At 55.3% G+C, this 20,667-nt stretch overlaps 2 protein-coding genes across 6 annotated transcripts in view; one reads left to right on the top strand and one right to left on the bottom strand.

Annotated features, from left to right (window-relative positions):
• Positions 1 to 458: 458 nt before the first annotated feature.
• THRA (thyroid hormone receptor alpha) lies at positions 459 to 20,198 on the bottom strand. Its single transcript, XM_081028880.1, has 9 exons — positions 19,987 to 20,198; positions 9,353 to 9,703; positions 6,900 to 6,967; positions 6,223 to 6,323; positions 4,259 to 4,406; positions 3,472 to 3,677; positions 2,333 to 2,479; positions 1,414 to 1,672; positions 459 to 852 (listed from the first exon to the last, which is right to left on the bottom strand). Exons 2-9 carry the CDS (start codon positions 9,403 to 9,405, stop codon positions 602 to 604), a joined length of 1,233 nt encoding a protein of 410 aa, XP_080885006.1. The 5' UTR covers positions 9,406 to 9,703; positions 19,987 to 20,198; the 3' UTR covers positions 459 to 601.
• The window catches only part of MED24 (mediator complex subunit 24), a 29,985-nt gene continuing 28,963 nt past the window's right edge, over positions 19,646 to 20,667 (top strand). For 2 of the 5 annotated variants that reach the window (XM_081028870.1, XM_081028869.1), the window contains exon 1: positions 19,654 to 19,802. In XM_081028870.1, the coding sequence (XP_080884996.1) occupies positions 19,681 to 19,802 (122 nt within the window). In that variant the 5' untranslated portion in view covers positions 19,654 to 19,680. Of the gene's footprint in view, positions 19,803 to 20,667 lie in introns of all 5 variants that reach the window. The other 3 variants (XM_081028876.1, XM_081028868.1, XM_081028874.1) reach the window with 3 other exon arrangements.

Genomic DNA, 20,667 nt, shown 5'->3' with positions numbered 1-20,667 from the left:
CTCGCGCTCTCTCTTTTTTTTCTTTTTCTATCTAGTTTTTCTTCATTTATCTTCTCCCCTTGCCTGGTTTCCAAAGTGCAGTTAGAATGACTATAATTTTTAACCTCCAGGGAGGAGCCAAGCCAAGCCCTTCTTTGCACCCAGGCATCTGGGGAAGCAGAGAGGCCCTTAGCCTGGAGGGGGAACCTAGGCCAAGGAACTGGGGGGGGGGGCTCCCTCTCCGTGTATGTGTGTAGGGGGTGAGTTGGGGGCATCTTCCCCCACCCCATATTCCTCTCCCCTACAGTCAAGATGGCTTGTCCCCTCTTAGTTCTCCCTCCCTTCCCCTATCTTCTTAGAGGACGGGGTCCTGGGAAGTGCAGGACAAGGTCCCCAGCCTCCCACTGTCCTTTTCATAGCAAGTTCATTTGTTTGCCCTGTCCCAGGGCTGGAGGTTCTGAGAAGGGAGGGGCTAGTGCAGGGGTGTGTGTGGGAGCTGAATCTATCCAAGGATGAGAGGAAGGAGAGAAGAGGTGTGGGGGTCTCCCTCAGCCCCCAGCTCTGCCCCTTCTCTCCAGGCTCCTCCCCACCAGCTCCGCACACCCTCTGGCCGCCTGAGGCTTTAGACTTCCTGATCCTCAAAGACCTCGAGGAAGAGTGGGGGGAAGAGTTCGGTGGGGCACTCGACTTTCATGTGGAGGAAGCGGCTGGCGTGGCAGGCCCCGATCATGCGGAGGTCAGTCACCTTCATCAGCAGCTTGGGCCAGAAGTGCGGAATGTTGTGTTTGCGGTGGTTGACATAATGCTCAAACGCCAGCAGGTACGCCTCCTGACTCTTCTCAATCTTGTCCACACACAGCAGGCCTGAGCGGTCTGCAGGGGGGGCGGGAAAGAGGCCCGGGGGTGAGCAGGTGAAGGGAAACAGAGGGGAGAGAGAAGGGGCCATGAAGGGAGGAAAATACACTGTGGGGGGGCATGTGGAGGGGGAGAGGGAGGGGAACTATGTGGACGGGGACACGGAGGGATAAACAAAGCAGACAGAGGGACAGAGAGGTGGGCCTGGGCAAAGAGAGGAAACTTGGAGATAGGACAGGACTGTGGGCGGAGAGGTTTGGTGGTCAGAGAGGTGGGGTGGGAATAGGGATAGAGAGGGGATGGGGTCAGAGACAAAGAATGGGGTAAAGATGGGACAAAGAGCAGAGGAGGGATAGGGAAGCAAGAGATGGGCCTGGGGAACGGAACAGAGGAGGGACGGGTGACAGAGCATGGCACAGGGGACAGAGGATGGGCCTGGGTGACGGAGATGGCTAGGATGACAGGGGTAAGCTTGTGGGACACAGTGGTGGGTTTGGAGGGGCACAGAAGCTGACGAGCAGAGAGACTCAAATTAAGGACGGAGGAAAACGATAACCCTCCCAGCCAACGCGCAGGTACCTGTTGACATTAGCAGCACAGCCTGCAGTAGAGCCACTTCTGTGTCATCCAGGTTAAAGGCAGAGAGTGACTTGCCCAATTCAAAGATGGCGTCGGAGACTACACCCAGGCCGCCATTCTTGAGCTGCTCCCGCTTGACAGCCATCTCCCCACTCAGCGTCAGGGTGTCGCTCTCGGGGTCATAGCGGACCGCCGCCCGCAGGGACATGATCTCCATGCAGCACCCCTTCAGGAGGATGATCTGGTCTTCACAAGGCAGCTGCAGAGAGGCAGGGCCACAGGAACACTCAGCTTGCCCCACTCCAAAAGTGTCCCATGTGGGTGTCCCCTGGGAGCTGCGAGGCCACCATTGGCCTCAGCCAGTAACATGTACTCTGAACAGCTAACCTTGCACTGGGCCACAGACAGGCCCTATTTCACAAAACCTCACAATTATCCCTTCATTATCTCCATCTCCACTGCAGATGAGGAAACCAAGATGCAGGAGAGTTAGGCAACATGGCCAAGGTCACACAGCTATGTGTGACACAGTATGACAGCCTGTCCCCAGTCAGTGCTCTTTAAGATGAGAACTCTCAGGCTGCCTTAGAGTTGGGAATGGCTACGTAGACTTCAGGGGACTTGGCACTTGCTGGTTCCTTAGGGTAAGGTAGCGGGGGTTGGGCGGGGGAAGAGAGACGAAGAAAGAGACCGAGAGAGAGAGAGAGAGAGAGAGAGAGAGAGAGAGAGAGAGAGAGAGAGAGAGAGAGAGAGAGGAGGGAGACAGCACATGCACATGCTGCGCTGTTTGTTAACCCAAAGGAATTGCTCCTTGCCCAGAGAAACACAGATGAGCATGTGCTGAGACTTGGTGACCTGGGAAGCAGCCCCAGGTTTCCCTCCAGTGTGGCACCATGTCTCTCATCCCATTGTCACTCACCTCGGAGAACATGGGCAGTTTTTTGGCAAAGTCCACCACACGGGTGATGGCCGGGGTGATGATCTTGGTAAACTCACTGAAGGCCTCTAGGTCCACCTTGTCTCCGTCCGGCATGGAGACAATGGGTGACTGGCCAATGTCATCAGGCTGGAGGGAAAGATGGGGGTCAGCAGGGGCTACAGACCCCTTTTAACCTCTCACTGAGGCTCCCTGCCCACCAGGGGGAGCTCCAAGGCAGTTTGGGGAAGATGGGCCACCAGTACCTGGGATTGCTATGTCCCAGGCCTATGGCATCCCTTTCACCTTGGGGCAGTGAATAGATCAGAGCCAGAGCTCCACGTCTGCTAATAATAACAATGACCATAAGGGTAGTAGAAGTAATGTCATAAAAATAGAAGCTATATTTATTCAGTATTTAATACGTGGCCAGGCGTTAGGCTACATGTTTTACGTGTATTATCTCATTTAATCCTTATCATAACCCTGTAAAATATTATAATTAGCTCCATTTCACAGATGAGGAAACTGAGGCATAGTGCAGCTGACTAATAAGCCCAAGGTCACATGACCAGTAAGTTGTAGAACCAGAATATAAACCCAGGCAGTCTGACTACTGACCGTTACACGTACATCTGCTTGGTATTTGAGCCTATATTCTTAACAAACAGCGCACTGTTCCACCCCTAGGAAACAGACAAGTTTTCTGCCTTCCCCCACGATATGCAAGCAACCATCCACACTCAAGCTGACCATTCACTTGGTACCCAGTTTTGCCAGGGCCTAACACAATGCCTGGCACCCAGTAGGTGCCCCCAAATACTGTTACATGACTGTGTCTCACCCTCTCCTCCCAGTCACTGTGGGCAGGAAAAAGAGGAGAGGTCGCCCCTGTTCACTAGAAATTCGATGATAAAGGCAAGGCCCTATCCTCACGGAGCTCCCAATCGGATGGAATAGGCAGGACCCAGACAGCAAGCAGTGACACATATACAGGTGTGTCACGAAGACCACCAAGTTGTGGAGAGTATCAGCTTTGGGTCAGATTAAATTAAGAGGGCTCCCTGGTGGAGACAAGACCCTGAGCTTGTTCTCCTCCCCGAGGCACCTGGTTGCCACTCACCCCCAACCCCTCTCCTTACCAGGAATTTCCGCCTCTGCTTCCAATGGCTGCCCTGGGCATTTGTGCTGCGATGGGCCTCTGTGGCAACATGGATCAGATCCCACTCTTCAGGAGTGGGCTCTGGTCGCTGCTGCAGTGATCGGATCATTTCTTCCTTCCGTCGCCGCTCCCGGTTCTGCTCAATCAGCTTGCGCTTGGCCACCCGCTTTGAGTCATCTAGAACCACTGTCAACAAGAGGGAGACACACGCCTTTTGCATGACATTCTCTACAACCCTCTCAGAAACTACTCTTCCCACTGTACAGGTTGGGGAAACTGAGGGCCAGAGAGGTTAAGCGACTTCCAAATCACTGGGACATCAACTCCACTTTGGGGTGGTTCAGAGGCATAGCAGGTTCTGGCCACAGGGCTGTGGTGATAGTAATTATTAGAAGACCCTGCCACCCGATCCTAGCCAGTGAAAGAAGCCCTCTCACCCAGAAGTGGGGTGTCTTCTCTGATAGAAACACTGTCTAGGATGGGGTACTCAGGATTTCCTTCTACCCAACAAGTCCCTCTAAGGCCTTTTACCAAAGGCAGGTAAGCACTGGGACTCATGCGCAGGGCTCAGAGAGGAATCCTGTTTCCTTTTCCCCAGGGATAAGGGCGGCAGGGACCAAGATTCTGAACCTTCATTCCTCCATCAGCCTGACCTGGATTGTCACTCTGCCCCATGGGCCCTGAGGGTTCCCTGGAAGGGAGCTGCCATTATCTGAACTTACCCCCCCCACAGTCACCTGGCCCGACTCCCCCCACGATCCCCTTACAGTCCATGGCCATGCCCACGGCAATGCACTTCTTAAAGCGGCACAGCTGGCACTGGTTGCGGGTAATCTTGTCGATGACACAGCAGCTGTCATATTTGCAGGAGTAGGTGGGATGGAGGTTCTTCTGGATTGTGCGGCGAAAAAAGCCCTGGGGTTGGGGGGAGATGAAGCCTGCTGTGGTCATGAGCTCCCCTTCCTGAACCAACCATCAGCAGGTCACTGAGGGGTGGGCGACTAGTGAGGGAATCTGGCATACTCCTGACACAGCAGGCCCAGGGTCACTGGACTTTGCCAGGACTCGGGACCTTAGAAACACATGTCCTCAGCTCCCCAGGCTGCTAACGGGTGGGGGTACTTGGTAGGGATGGTGTTGGAGGTGAGGATGAGGGCAGTGGGGACATCTGGGCCTGGGATGGTATGAGGTGCTGTGAAGCCTGAAGGAATAGTAGCGTTGGAAGTCCAACTCATCCCTGATTTTCCATCTTGCTAAATGACTAAAAACAACACTGACCCCCAAACCTTCTCATATATGCTGCCTGTTGCCCATGTGGTGGAGTTCATGAAATTGGGGTGGGGTGTCAAAAAGTCTAAATATGGCAGTGGGTATGAATTCTAGTAGCTTTAAAATAAAATTTTCAATTCTATATATCATGTTGAACGTACACTACGTGCCAGGCATTTGTAAGCCTTTCTTTGATTCATCATCACATTTAACACTCATGTCAACCCCATGAGGTAGAAGCTACCACTGTCTCCATTCCACTGACTAGAAAACTGAAGCTTGGAGAGATGCGATTTGCCCAAAGTCACCTAAGTTGCTTAAATTGCCCAAATGGCTAAATGGACAGCAGAGTCAGAACTGGTCCTGAGGTACAGGACACCAAGATCTGAGCTCTCAGACTCTGGGGTGCATTAAAATCACCAAAAAGCTTACCAAAAAGACAGATGCCTGGGCCTCACACTAGACCTATAATATCAGACTCGTTAGGGGTCAGGCTTCTCTCTCCTTTTGAGATGCTCCTCTGGGACTCAGATGTCTCTGAGGGTGAGGCTCCTTGGTCTATGTTACATTGCTTGTATTATATCCAGGGAAACTGCTACGGGACTCTAAATCCATGGTGGTCTTGGTTTGGTTGACACCCAGACAGAGAAAAACTTGAAGCCTTAACATATCTTTAAATATTTCTGTTTCTTGGAATGTTTTACATTTTCAGGAGGTAATGATCCTGGAAAAAACTGGGCAGGTTGATATGTCCAAAGTTGAAGTCCAATAGTCCCCCCAAGTCTATGACCTTGTCCCTTCTGCCCAGGGAGACTCTGCCATCCTCTTCTCCTCTGGGCCCCACTATGCCCCACCAGCATCAGTTCTCGACCCTTTCAGATTCAGGAGAAGCAACTGGGGAGCTTGTTCCAAGGCAGATTCCTGGGCTCCACCACAAAGGTTCTGCTTGAGGCCTGGGAATATGCGTTAAACTAGTACTGCAGGTGGCCCATGAACCACATTTTGAAAAACACTGATGTTGGTTTCCACTGATGTCTGTCTCTCTCTCTGGTAGGCTGTGACCAGTTTGTGGGCAGGGTACATACAACATCCCTCACATGCTGAATGGATGGAGGATAGCTGGCGTTTACTGAGTACTTCTTATGTGCCTGCCATTGTTTTAAATACTCTGTGTGAACGATCTCCTTTAATTCTCCCAACAACTCTATGTAGCACATTATCCCCATTTTATAGATGAAGAAACTGCGGCTCAGAGAGATTAGGCTTCTTACCTACGAGGAGCAGGGTAGGGATTATGAATGAACAAATGAATTAATGAATAAGAAAAATAATGCTGATGTAACAGGTGGGCTTTCGGTTACATGTCTATAGAGCCATCTGTTGTGCCAGGTACTGAGGGTCTTACAGGGGTGAGACGGGGGTGCCGGCGGTGGGGGAGGGGCAGGAGCTGGCTGGTCCATACCTTGCAGCCCTCACAAGTGATGCAGCGGTAGTGATAACCGGTTGCCTTGTCCCCACACACGACACACTGCTCGTCTTTGTCCAGGTAACTAGGGATATACCCTGGGAGGGAGGAAGGGAGGCAGGCATGGCTTGGGCCCCCAGAAGAGAGGCTCCTACATTTTCTCCATCCCCCAACTTTTCCTTCCTGACCCATGCCCTAGCCCAGCCTCCCTGAAGGGTAGAATCCTAGAGACCCTTCAGAGGTTATCTTGTCCATCCCCTTCCCTAAGAAAATGGAGAATCCCAGAGTTCTTCTGCCTGCCCATTCAGGCTTTTCTCTTGCTGCATCTGAGGAGGGAGGGATACAGGAGAAGAAGCAAATATCAGCAGCTCATCTCAGGGGAATACAGCCCCTCAGCCCTTTAGCACAGGCCCTGATTCCAGGCTGAGGGTGGGGGTCTCAGGCAAGAGTGTCATCAGAGAAGGGAAGAGGCTCTTCCTGACTTAATCCATATTCAAGGCTGATGCATGCCCACATCACCCATCTCAGCTCCCGACGAACCCATCCCAAGCCCTGTCAGAGGCTCTCCCCACAGGACGCGGGAGCTGCTGGTACGTGCCCAGGCTCCAGAAGAGCCCTGGCCTGGTTTCGTGGGCTTGAGTGCAGGGAGGAAGGGCACATGCAGCCAGACTCACCTGACATGCTGGTTTTCAGGGAACATTGGCCGTTCTTTCTTTTTCGCTTTCCATCTGGTGACCTGGCACTGGATGGGGGCAAAGTGGGCAGAATCACAGAGCAGTCTTTGGGCAGCCCCCTTCTCATCCAACAGGCTTATATAAGCCCCCAGGCCCAACTCCCTGCGACTTGTGTCCTCATTCTACCTCCCACCCCCAGGTCAGCTGACAAAACTGAGAAGGGTCCAGCTGTCTAGTAGCTTCAAGGAGAGAGATAAGGGGCTTGGCTGCAGCACAAGCATGTTCTAGGGCCCTAACACACACACCACACACATACACACACATGAATTATTACAGAACCTTAAGTACCCATAATCCACAAGATATCCACATATTTAAGCCTTCAGTTCATGACTCATGCAGAAAGAATCTTCAGGACATGCTTAAAGCTATATGACCTTTAAAACATACACATATATATGCAACACAAGACCACTGCATATGAATAACTATGCAGTCTTCAGTATAAACCCAAGAATGGCAAATAAGCACCAGGATCTACACATCTATGTAACTTTCAGGTTATTCTCAAATGTGTTATATGATCTCTAGGATATATCCACGGGTTACACAACCCTCTGGACAGGCACCCAACAATACCACGCCCCTCCCCTCAGCAAATATGTTCCGTGATTTCCAGGTCATACACACATGCTAAATAACCACAGTGACTGAAATCATGTGAACAGGACCTTGTATAGTGCCTAGCAACTAGAACCTAGAACCAAGAATATGAAAACAGGAAGGGACTTCCAGCGTCACCCTGTCCATGGCATCCATTTAACAGAGCAGCAAACCGAGGCCCCACTTGTGCCTGGTGACACTGTGCACTGGAATCAGAGCCAGGACAAGGACCCTGAGCCCCTCCATGCATGGTATTAGCAACCTTCAGCCACTGTACATATATGTTGTCAACCTCTCCACATACGTGTTACATAACCTCAGCACACACAGGTTACATAAGCTTTCTACATGCATGCACGGATTGTATAACTTCCCACACCCTGCATGTTGCATGGCCCCTCCCACTGGAGCCTGAAGCAGCTCCCAACACACTGACACAGTGACCTTGGTCAGGGTCACACAGTCAAAGACAGCTCTGTGTTCCACGCCCCCTGGGGACTACCCCTGTCTGATTTCTACAACCGTTGGAAGGTCAGATCTCCCTCCTACCTCCAGGAGGGGAGGGTGTGGGGGAACTCCGGGCCACCTAGCCCCAGTAGCGCTGGCGGTCTTCACCAATTACAAGATTTACAGCTTCTAGGTGCAATCCCCGGGACAGCCACAAGGAGGCGCAGGGACATGGGGGCGGGGGAAGGGCTGCAGCTCTGGGGGACCAGGAACCAGGATTCCCGCCTTTCTCCGGTTAGGAGCAGACTCTCCCAGACCCACAGAAGTCTGGGCAGGGAGGTACAGAGGCTACCAGTGAGGGTGACGCGGTGACACGTCAGATATTCTTTTTCAGAGCCCCCCAGGGGTGAGGTTTGAGGGGAAAACCCCCAGTGCCCTACCCAACTGCCAGCCCCATCCACTTCCTCCACCCCTCCAGGGACCCAGTCTCGGGCCCCAGGGCTTTGCCTGGCCAGGCCTCTGGCCCTCTGGCTCAAGATCTGGTCTCCTAGGCAACAGCCACTCTGCTCCCCAGAGCATCGCCTCCTCCACCCTATCCCTGGCCACAGGCACAGGCTGTCCCCAGCTCCAGGGGCACCACACCGGAGCTCGGTGCCACTTGGAGTTGACAGGAGAGGCAGAGACCCTCTGGGCTCCTCAAGGGCAATGCAGATCATAGGTAGTCCATCCCTAGCAATGTGTGCAGGGCTGATGTCTCCTCCACGTGTGAGTAAAACCTTCACAGCTGGCATTCACTTCCACTTCCTGGGAGGAGCTCCATGGCAGTGCCTGCCCTTGCTTATGAACAAGGAAGAGCTTGTGGAGCTCCCAAAAGTTTCCAAATATAAGAGTGGGCTGTGACTGGTGCATATGCCATTAACTGTCATGTCACATGCACCATGGCCTGTGGACCTCACACTAGTGATCAGACGTGAACAGGCTGGCAGGGAGAGGAAGCAAATGGCCAGGCTGTTGGGTTCCAAATGCTCAGGTGAGGGTGGCTGAGGGGACATAGAGGGCATTTGAGACTGCCCAGTACTGTCAAGGGAGGGGCCACATGCCTGCTGCACGTAACTTCTCTGTGGTGTATCACCTCCTCACTCCAAAACGGGCATCTCTCAGTCCAGGTGCCTAATTCTCTGCCACATGTGAATATGACCTCATCTCCTGGGCAAAGGTAGGCAGCAGGCTTGCTGGCCTTGCGCCCATTCCCCTAAAGGCCCAAGCTCAGCTCTCTTTTGCCCAGCCAGGTGATCATGCCTGCTGCCTAGGAGTTGGCACGACCTAGTTGCTGGATCTATTACCTGTTCTCCTCTGGGTCTGACCCACACTCCACCTTGCTTGGCTTCTGTTCCATTCACTTCAATTCCATCCAGGATGCCCTCCAGCACGCCAAGAGACTAGGGTGGGCACACTGGCCCCCCCTGCACGCCCACAGGCCACCCACCCCCCGCCACCCAGGCCTAGGGCACAGCACCCATGGTGCCCGCCTCAGCACTTGGCCTTTCACACCATGCCCTATGCCCCAAGGGGGACAGGCGGTGAGAGGGGCCAGGGAGTGGCAGGTGGTAGGACTGGGGGGAAAGCTGGGTCTGTGAGGGGAGGGGTCCTGGGCTTGGGGAGTAGCTTCAGAGTCTTGTCCTGTCCAGAAGTCCCTGTAGAGAGAGGAGAAAGGCAGGGATAAGGCGGCGCCATGGTGGGGGTAGACAGACAGGAGTCCTTTGGGGGCAACATGTTGGGCTCCTGGGGTTCATAAGATGGTAGTGGGCATGGAGGGCAGGCACAGGGAGAGGACTGGATGACCCCTCAGATGAACAGGTATAGCAGGCAAGATTGGAGATCCATGTCCTAAGCCCCAGACATGGAAAGGGATGGAGGGAAAGAATGAGATCATCCATGTACCATGTGGTAGTCCTCATATTCAGGTAAGCGCCTGGCCCGTAACAAGCGTCGATTAAATGTGAGCTATTGTTACCACCAATCTAGCCAAGTGTTTATAAAACTCATCCTGATATAAGGCAAGAGGGGACTAGAAACAAGCTGTTTTCAGCCCAGGCGTGGGGGGGTATCCATGAAGGAAGGGTGCGGGGTGTGGGCCTAAGGGGCAGGGATCATGAATACCCATCTGAGTACCTTACTAGAGAGAGACACTGAAAGCCATGGGGAGCCGACCTCCCCTGTTGCTGGCCAAGTTATGATTCTCCAACCCTGGCCTCCCAAGGACTCCAGAGTTGTCCGTAGAAGGTCCCAAATCACACTTCCCAGTCTGAGGACCAGATATCCCAGTAGGTTTAGCTAAGCTACCACCCACCAGGATGGCAAGGGGAAGGGGGAAAGGAAACTAACACACTCTAACTAAATAGATATGTGCCCTCTGAAGAGGGCAGCAGAACTTTACAGATGAGGAAACTGAGTGTCAGAAAGCTTGATCATTCACTCAAGTTCACGCAGCTAGTAAGCAGGTGGCTCAGGGATTAAAACCTTGAAGCTTGGCTTGACTGCTAGCCTTGTTCTGCTACCTGGGGTTCAAAGCAGTGCCAACCTGGGCCCACCTTTCCCTCCACACTGCACCTCTGACCATAGGTTCCAGAGCTGAGGCTTACTGTCTGCACACATAGGCAGGTGTGGGCATGTGCGAGGGGGACAAAGGGTGCAGTTCCATACACACAACTTTCATCACATGGCTGCTGCACCAGAGACCTCACCCCTGGGCCCCCCACCCCACCCCCAGGAACTGATAAGGAGCCAGGGTGGGAGGGGAACGGTGAGATAAGTCAGGCCATTGGGCAGGGCAGGGCAGGGCAGTGGGACAGGGCCTCTGTACTCAGGCAAGCCCCCAGTGTGGGGAACGTGGCACGAGGACAGAACGTTGGCCCATTCTGTTTCTGGTACCCCCACAGACCAGGACTGGGCAATGGGGGCTGGACAGGAGACTGGGGGGGGCGGGTTGCGAGCAGGGAGCCTTAGCCCAGAGAGCCGTCAAGAAAGTAGGTCAAGTTTTTCTTGGCTTGTGGAGAAATTCCTGTTATAAATTTATAATGGCGTAGCCAGCTCTAAGGGGTGGAGGTGGGGGGAGGAGGAGGAGTGGGTGGGGATGCCCAGGGATTGGGCACTGGGGCCTGCTGCCCTAAGCCAGAGCAGTGAGGGGTAGGGGGCCAGGGCAGTCGTGGGTGTTGGGCTGGACAATAGAGGGCTATTTTCTGTCACCCGTTTCCACTTCTATCTGTGCCTGATGTGGCTTCCTTGGGTCTGTCTGTAGGCATATGAATGTCTCTCTCTCTCTGTCTCTCTGTCTCTCTGTCTCTCTCTCTCTCTCTCTCTGGGTGTCTCCCTGTTTCCCCCCACCCCCAACCAGGCTGTGCCTCGGTGCTTGGCACACCCTGGCTGCGGTGCTGCCCCTGCCTGTCTCCTACCCACCTGGCACGCTGCCACCACTTGTTTACAGAGGCTGGAAAAATCCACTCGCCAGCCGGAGGCCCAAGCGCCCCCAGGGAAGGGAGGAGGCAGGCACAGGAGTGGGCATGCTGAGAGAGGGGCAGCCCTGGGGAGAAGGCCCTGGGGGCAAGCGAAGAGGGCCAGGGTATGTGAGAATGGGTATTAGCAGTTGTGGGCTAGGCCGGCCAGGGAACACCGGCAGCAGCCACATGCCATGGGCAGTGCCTGCCCCGGGCCATAGCTCTGGAGGGCCCCCTTTTCCCTCACCCCTGCTACTGCCAGTTGCTACAGGGCACACCTGGGGCAGTGCCAACCTAAGCCACCATGTTTATTTTCCCTTCCCCCTCCCCAGCCCAGCCTTAACTCCAAATGTGTCTGGGCACTGCCAAGGGCTTGCACGTGCCCACGGCAGGGAGGGGAAAGCTCTCTGTCTGCTCCACCTCTGAGCCGAGCTGACTGGTGCCCTGGTGCCTGTCAGTGCAGCCCAAGCTACACTGAGGCCCTGGCAGTGGGCAGAGGCGCAAGGTGCTGCCCTCAATGCTTATGGCACCCTCACCTGGCACTGAGCAAGAAGCTGTTACCCCTAGAGACTCCTTGTCATCTCTCTAGGGACATACCTGGACCTCTGAGATGACACAGAGCAAGCAGAGGGCCCAGCATGTGGGGAGGCACATACCACGTGAGCCTGTGTTAGCTGTGGGCAGAGAAAGGTTGGCAGGGAAGGGGGCTGGGGCGAAGGTGCCCACCCTGAAGGGCAGCCTCGCTGCCCTCCTCCTTGAGTCCAGCTCAATTCCCCCAGTTCCTTCCTGGCACATCCCCTGCAGAGCCAAGGCTCAGCCCCAAGGAAGCAGAGGGGGTGGAGCTATGGGGTTCTAAGACTAGCCTGGACAGCCGGACCAAAAGACCCACCTGTCGGCTGGCCTGGCCACCCACTCTCTCTTTGTCAGATAAGAGCTACTGGGTAGCAGTGTGGGCAAGGTGCCCGTGGAGGGGGAAACATTTCATTAAGCTTAAGTGCTTCTACAATGGGGGGACCGAGACAAGCGCCCAATGCGGCATCCATGGGCACCATGCCAGGTTCCCACTGCCAGACTGTCCCATTCCACAGTCCTGCAAACCCAGGGGACTTTCCCAAAGGACTTCTGGGGCTGCCAGAAGGGACTCTTTGCCCCCAAAATCTAGCCCCCAATTCTATACACACTACTCTCCTGAGTGTCTGCTCTTGGCTTTGACCCCACCTGTCTGGGGCCCTTAAACTTTGTCCTTAATGCTCTAAAGAAAGCCCAGCCCTCCTCCTTGCTAACCACAGAAGGAAAGACACATTCATATAGAGGGGGTCCAGAAAAGGGGAAAAAGAAGAGGATAGGGGTAAAAGGGATGATGGGGAAAGAAGGGAAGAAAGATGAGGAGGGGCAAGAACAAAGAGCTGGGCAGGGATGGGGGTAGCGCAGGGCATGCCTAGCAAGTAAAGGGAAAGGAAGAAAGGCAGCAATGAGATGGGGTGGGGGCTGGGGAGAGAGGGGTGAGGTAGAGAGGAGGACAGATAAGGGGAGGAGAGACAAATGAAGGAGAGGGAGACAAAGAGAGAAAGGTAACAAAGAAAGATGGGTGGGGGGGTGCTTTATGCCCTGCCTAAGTCCCACCCCATGGAGGCTGGGGGAGGGGGGAGTAGAAATGGTTTCCACGGTGACAGCTGGTTCTTGGTGGCCTGGCATGTGGGCTATTAATAGTGCTGTGGGTAGGTTCACACCTCCCTCTCCCCTTCCCCTTTGCCTGCTGCTAGGGTGGGGGGAGATACCCCCCCAACTCCCACTGATCTGGCGTTGATGTACTGACTCCACACTATGGGAGCCAAAAAGGGTGATGCTAAAAGGCCCAGGTGGCCACTGTAGCCCAAACATACACAAGGGCATGCACAGGCAAACACAGGCATCTGTGTGCAGACACTGCCGCCTGTGCCAGCGTGGGCTCCTATGGGCAGCCACAAGCACCAACAGCCCCTGGGAGTCTGGTGGCGGTGGAGGCTGCAGAAGCAACCCAGGCCCCCACACTGAGGGGTAGATGCCTGTCGGGGTTGGGACCTCTTTCTCCTTTCCCAGATCCCCCCTGTTCTATTCTTGGGTATGAACTGACCAGGACTGCCCCACCCAACTCACTGTTATCCTACTGCCAGGAAAGAGAGGAGTGAAGGCGGAAAGGAAGGTACTACTTGGCAGGTGTGAGATGGCAGAGGAGTACACAGACACAGGCACCAGCTTGGCAAGGAGGAGGGAAGGAGGGAGGGAGGGAGGGAGGGAGGGAGGGAGGGAGGGAGGGCAAGGAGGCAGCACTCCTTGGTGGGCTCTCACTGGGCACACAGGAGATGAGATTCTGGAGCTTAAGGGCAGTGATCCTTAAGTCTGAACTAGCCACTGTGGGACCCTGGAGGCTAGAGAATGGGAGATGGGGGTGGGGGATGTGACATAAGGGGGAGATTGGATCAACAAAGAATCCTCTCCCCCAAAAGAATAGAACAGGAAATTCCCCCCTGTAGGTCAGAAACAGAAGGACATAAACAGCAGCTTTGACTTGGGCCAGATGCCCAGTATTAACATCAAAGACTGTGCTTCCCCCCACCATAACCTCACCCACCTGCTGCTCTCCTCTCCCTGCTCTCACCCCAGGCCAGCTCCAGTCAGGCATCAAGGTGGGTGCCCAGGTCTAGAGGTCACCTCCATCCACTATGCCCAGCCCCTTCCCTGCCAACCCACAGAACTTCATGTCCCCTGCCCCAATGCCCCTCAAGAATGGAGGTGGGAGATCCAAGCGGCCAAGAATGCAGAGATAGGAGCACCCCGAAGCTGGGCATGGCACATTCTCCCCACCCTCCCCCCAGCAGTCAGGGGTAATTGGAGCTGGGCGCTGGGGCAGCTGAAGGCTAGAGGCATGAATGTCACGGGGCCCAAGGCCCTCACTGCAGATGGTATCATGGGCACAGGGCTTGGGGTCCTCCCTTCCCCACTCCCCTCTTCCAAGGAGGAAGAAGGAGGCCACAGAGAGGAGTTGTTCCCAAGCCCTGGGGAGTATTGCCCAGGAGGGAAAGGAAAGGCAGGGATGTTCTCCCAGGCACCCCAGGGAGGTGGAAGCTAGCCCCCACCCACCCAAGCAGAACTGGAACTGGGGGGGAGAGAGAGAGAGAGAGAGAGAGAGAGAGAGAGAGAGAGAGAGAGAGAGAGAGAGAGAGAGGAGAGAGAGAGAGAGAGAGGAGAGAGAGGAGAGAGAGGAGAGAGAGGAGAGAGAGGAGAGAGAGGAGAGAGAGGAGAGAGAGGAGAGAGAAGGGAGAGAGGAAGAGAGCAGGGAGAGAGAAGGGGGTAGGGGAAGCGGGAAGAAGGAGGGGAAAAGGAGGGAAGGAATGGGGAAAGAGAGATTAAAAAGTGTGTGTGTGTGTGTGTGTGTGTCCTCACGCTCGCGCGCGCACGCGCGCAAGTGAATGCAGCTGAGTCTCCGGCACACACACGGACACGTGCAGACACACACATTCACCGCGCATGCGCAGAGCGGCAGGCTTCGGGTACCGTTCCACAGAGATTCAGAGCCCTCCCCAGCTCACACATGTACAAAACACGCACACAGGGATGCGCGCACAGCACTCCCACTCACTGATGTGTACAAAAACGTAGATAGCCACCAAAGCCTCGGTCCCCGTTCCCCTTCCTCCGCCCACGCGCCTGGGTAAAAGAGAAAATGAAAACAGGCAGCGAGGCTCTGGGAGCCAAGAGCTCATCTCTTCCTCACAAGAGGAAAAGAGGATGAAGAGGAGGTGCCCTGGGGCTTGGTCCGGTCACGCTGCTCTTTGTCACTGCTGGGGTGTGTGGCTGTACCTTTGGCCCTAATCTGCAACCCCAGCCCCTGGTCCCTATACTGAATGCTCCCCCAAGGTAGGAGGGCAATGATAGCATTTCTTGAGCACCAATAAGTTCCATCTTGCTCCCCTTGTCTACCCAGAGAACTTCTAACTTCTCCCTCCGGAGCACCTCACACAACAGGTATACAAAAGGGAGGTCCCCTTTGGCACCCCTGCAGGGAGGAGGGCAGGCGACACCATATACCTGAAAATTATATGCTCCCCCACCCCCACCACCACACACCAGCCCCAGACACCTCCATGAAAGACTGAGAAGTATCTCTGGTTCCAGGTGGCATGTATATATCCCCACCCTAAAGTGTGCCAGACCCTGGGAGGACAGGAGAATTCACAGGCGTTGCTTATCATGCTAAGATGCAACACAGATTGAACACAGGTGTCACCCCATGGTACGTTATGTACCATTCCTCTGAGTGAGGTAGGCATCACTGTCTCTGGATGATGAAAACTCAGGTTCAAAGTCAGCAACTGGTGGATGGCAAACACCCAGCCTCCAACTCCCAGCCAGTGCTCTCTACCTTGGTCAGGTTTGCCTCCCTCCCCAAGATGCACAAAAATCCCCCAAGCACCTTTGCTGCCATGAGAATTAGAGTTGAGATTGGCTCCCAGTGGCCCACTACAGGGCATTCCCCCATTGTCCTTGCTGCACCTTGAAAAGGAGTTGCTGAATTTAAAAAAAAAGGGATTTGGGGGAGAGAGGCGTCATCTCCAGACTCACAGAAGGAAAGTGGCAACCCAGGATAGACCCTGGATCTCAAGGCACCACACACACCACATCGGTCCTTACTCCGTGCCTCCACCCTTCACACTAATGCCCCCTCCATGCATGGGTGGAGAATCTAGTGTCTGTCAGCCAGGGCTGGGTCTTGGTTGATTGGTTGATGGTAGGTAGCTGGGAATGGTGGGTCCCCAGGAGAGACGAAGGGTGTTGTACTCTACACTCAAGAAGGGTTAGGGAGAGAAACCTGCTTTCCTTGTTATTTTGCTCCCCCACTCCCAGTGCTCAGACTTGTCCCAACAGAGATGCAACAATGCCCAAACATTCATGCTTGTGCCCCTAACTGGGAGGGGAGCTGGGTCCCAGGCTGAGATGCTAAGGCTCTTTTTAAGAAGAAGCTAAAAGGCGAGGGTCAGAGGGCCTCCAGGTTGCAAAAACTTGTCAGGGAGAAAATGGTGATGTGAAGTGTGAGTAGAGATTAGGGACCCACTATGCCTACCCACCCGCCATCTCATTTCTGTTCCTGTGATGTCTAGATCCAATTCTCCACCAACCTTCTCCAAGAAATCCAGGGGACCCTAGCCCGCAAGCTTCCTCACTGTAAGCATAAGTGCTTATTATGCACCATGCACTACAGGACATTACCTGTTAGAGGAATGATACCTTGGTCTTTCATCCAGCTATGTGTTCCCTGTGACTACACTTCAGTTTCCCTTTCTGTAGCAGCCCATGGATTCTCTATGGTAGAATCACTATCCATGCCTCCTGACCCAAACAGGCCGTAGCTAGAGGAGAGCATGGCCAGAAATGCTTGGTGTCCCCTGCTCAGATTCCCTCTCTGGAAGATTTGCTCATTCTGCCGCCCTGGGCTGAAGCCTGCACTCCTGGGAGAGAGCCTCACTCAGCCCTGCACACAGTCTGGGCAGCTGTACCCTCAGAAGCAGGCTCTGAGGCTGGGCAAAGAGGACACAGCTGTTGGGCATCTCTGAGGTAGGTCTCAGCTGCCAGGGGTGTGGAGAAAGGCCACTGTGGGTCCTGCCAACTCCCGCCACTGCCCATGGGGGTGATTCTCTTCCAGTGGGTGAGTGTGGAAGGGAGCTCCTCACTGGCTTGGTTAGGAGCTAGTTGGATGTGGCCTGCACCCCCAGCTTCCACTGATCTGGTGTCTCCTGGCAGAGCCTGCCAGCCTGAGAGGTCAGCATGGGCAGTTGGTGACCCCTTTCCCTCCCCCCCTTTCCCAGCCCCCAAAACTTGCTGGCCTGCAACTGCAGCACTGAGGAAGTGCAGGATGTCCTGAACAGCCAGCTGAGCCCCCCCGCCCCCCACCCCAACCTCTCAATGACCCCAGAGACAGGGCAGGCGGGGACTGGGGGGCGGGGTTTGAGCATTAACAACCGGAAAACTATGAAGAACATCACTGCCAGTTCCCAGCTCAGAAAGGAGGTTGTGGAAGAAACAGACGAGAACAGGGGTAGACAGGGGTAGCGACAGGGTGAGAGTTATAGTCTGGCAGAGAAACAAGGAGAGGGAATCAGACACAGCAAGACAGAGCACCAGAGAGACAGCGTTAGAGAGAAATTCCAAGTCAAAAATACACATCACTCACCCAGACACTCACCAGCATACGGCCTCCTAAGGAAAGCTTCCAAGTTTAGACAGGAGGGCAGAGGTGGGAAAAGGAGCCAGACTCAGGGTGAGAGGCAGCAACTCAGCTGGGGGTGAGTGAAAGGCCCCAGAAAAGGCTCAGACAAATGACTCCAGCAGGGGCAGCTAGATCTGCCCCACCATTTGTTTTTAGGGTAGGGGTAAGGACTGCAGCACCCAGTCCCTCAGCAGTCAGGATAATCCCAGCTGCTGGAAGTCACTGGACACTGCTTCAGGCCCGTGACTCGGCCCTCTGGAACCCCCCTGCCCCTACTCTTTGCTCTAGTTTCTCTGTCCCTTAAAAAAAAAAAAAAAAAAAAAAGCTGAGCCTGGAGGAAGAAGACAGAAGGAAACTTAAGGGAAAAAGTCCACGACTGTGTGCATCTAGGGGTGTGCGTCTGGAGTTGTCGGGACACAACTGTCGACCTGGACCTGTGACTGTGTCGACCTGAGTCTTGTGAACACCTTCTGCACCTGAGTCCCTGGGACTGTGTGCAAATGAGTGCACCTGTGTCCGGAGTTCCCACAGTCAATCCATTAACAAGTATTTACAGAGCACTTCCTGTGCTAGGCTCTGGGTGGGATCCAGCACTCTGAGTGATTCTGCCAGGTCTCAAGCTCACTATCTAGTAGGGTGGGATGACAAGCCACGGAGAACATTATCACAAATGCATGCCTTGCACCATTATGCAGGAAAGTCTTTTCACACAAATTTAATTTCCTTGGGAGCAGGGGTTTTGTTGTATACAGAACCTCAGAGATCCACAGTAGAAGTCCAGGAAAATACTTGTTGCTAAGTTGTGTATACATGTGTTGATGTGTAACTACGGTTTGCGTTTGACTGAGTAACAGCGACTGTCACGGCAGGCGTTGATGCCTGTGTGACTGGGCTCATGCGAGCACGTGTGTGCCTGTGAGTGACAGGGTCTTTTGTAATGTGTGGCGGTGTGCAATTGCTCTGTGTTCATGTATGCATACGATAGTGACTTTTTCTGTGTGGGTGACAGCGACTCCTCCTTGCCCCTGTGTGTGACAGCGTCTCCGTGTGACCCTGTGCGTAGGTATGTGCATGGGTCGGTCTCCCGTGGGTGTGTCCCATCCCTCTGAGCTCCCCAGTGCAGCAGCAGCCTGCCACTTCCCTTGTTCCCATGTGGGTGTGTCCAGTAGCTCCTGTCCTTGACTACGCCTGGGTGTCCCTGGGTGTGCATGTGGCTGTCTATGTGGGCATATCTTGGTGTCTGCATGTCACATTTGCTTCCCTTCTCATCTTGGACAACAGTCCCCTTCATCCCTTCCTCCTCCTGGGGCCAGAGCCATCATTGAGGGGTGGGCTACCATCCCACTGGCTTCCCTCCTTCGACCTCCACCCCTGGAAACAGTGGCTCTCTCCATTGCCCCTATCACTCCCCCCCTCCCCAGGCCTTTCTTTCACACGGGACAAGGGAGGGCCCCAGACAGAGAAGGGGCACCAGAGGAGACACGTTGCAAGGGGAGGGAAAAAGGGGGGGGTACACACAACACAGGTCCATTCCTCCCTCTCTTCCCCAACCATCCTAGCTTGCAACTGGAATCATCTAGGGACCCTCAAATACACTCCCCCCCAACACACACACATACACACACACACACCTCCACCCCACCCCCAGCCGCGTTTTTTGCAATTAGGAGTGTTGCAACCAGAGAGCCATGCTCAACTGGGAGGCGGGTGGAGGGGGGGGCTTGCCTCTCCCGGGACCCTTGCAAGCCCACTCCCCACCCCACACATACTGCCCTCCGCAGCTGGAGGCAGCTTTGCAAAGGCCACTCGGCCTCGGCCTGGAAGGCTAGGGGTGGGGGCTGAGGGGCAGGCCTCCCGCGCACCGTAAACAAACCGCGGCGCGGCGCGGCGGGCGGGGGCGCTCGGGCGGCCGGCAGCGGGGCCGGGCCCGGGAATGCGCAGCAGACGGGCCGGACAGAGGCCGGGCGGGCCCTCGAGGGGGAGGCCTGGACGCCATCTCCGCCGGCGAACCCTGGGGCCCACCGACCTCCTAGCAACACCTCCCTTCCCCAGGGCGTAAGTTGCAAGCTCCCGGGTTGTGACAGGGTCTCAGGGGCGTCGGGGGCAGGCTAAGGTTGGCGGCGGGTCCCCCCCGGACGCCCCCAGCCCGCCGGGGAGCTGGCCAGAGAGCCCTGTGGCTTTGCATAATCAATCGTGAGGTATTTGCATATTAATACCCCCCTCGCTCCCTCCCCCTTACCTCGGCGTGGCGCGCTGGACAGGGCTGGGCAGCGACGCGGGGTCTCAGCGCCCCGTGCCGGGGGCGTCCATGGGGGGCCGGTGGGGCCCGGGCCGCCCGCCTCCTGCGCCCGGGTGTGAGTGCGAGTGAGCGCGGGGGGGCGGGGGGCGAGTGTGGCGGCCCCGCGGCTCCTCCGGCAGAGGCGGCGGCCGCTCTTGGCTCCTCCCTCCCCCGCCCCGCTCCGGCTGGGGCTCTTGCTCGGCGCGCCCGGCCGGCTCGCGGCTGCTCCCTGCAGGCCGCCTTGCCGCCGCCGACCCGCGCCCCCCGCCCCCCGCCGCGCCCCGGGACCCCGGCCAGCCAGCCGCCCGGCCGCCCCTCGGCCGTCTCTGCACCCGCCCAGCTCGGACTCGCCCTCCCCACTCCAGGCGTCTCCGTCAGGAGTGATACTTGGTGATAGATTTTGAAAAAGATGTCATTTATAAAATAGTCTTCAGTTGCTGGAAGAATGGAAGGTTTTGGTGTTTGCACCATGGGGCTGGAGGAGGGAGTATTGACGAGACGCCTGCACCTTATAAGTAGGGCGAAAGTCTAAATACTAAACCCTTGGAGGTTTAGAGTTTGTTTCTGAGTTCGGGTCTCTTCTCAGCCAGTAACTCACTGTGTGACCTTGAGCAAATCACCCTTGCTGTCGGGGGGCAGAGC

Source organism: Rhinolophus hipposideros, assembly GCF_964194185.1.
Source record: "Rhinolophus hipposideros genome assembly, chromosome: 20".
Lineage (NCBI taxonomy): Eukaryota > Metazoa > Chordata > Mammalia > Chiroptera > Rhinolophidae > Rhinolophus > Rhinolophus hipposideros.
The sequence above is the reverse complement of the archived record's forward strand: the minus strand, read 5'-3'. Positions and strand labels throughout refer to the sequence as shown.

Excerpts from the sequence above, each read along its gene's own strand:
- THRA (XM_081028880.1), bottom strand. The coding sequence starts at position 9,405 with ATGGAACAGAAGCCAAGCAAGGTGGAGTGTGGGTCAGACCCAGAGGAG. Across the intron at positions 6,968-9,352 it reads TCAGACCCAGAGGAGAACAG|TGCCAGGTCACCAGATGGAA; the intron begins GTAATAGATCCA and ends GCCCCCATCCAG. Across the intron at positions 2,480-3,471 it reads AGCAGAGGCGGAAATTCCTG|CCTGATGACATTGGCCAGTC; the intron begins GTAAGGAGAGGG and ends CTTTCCCTCCAG.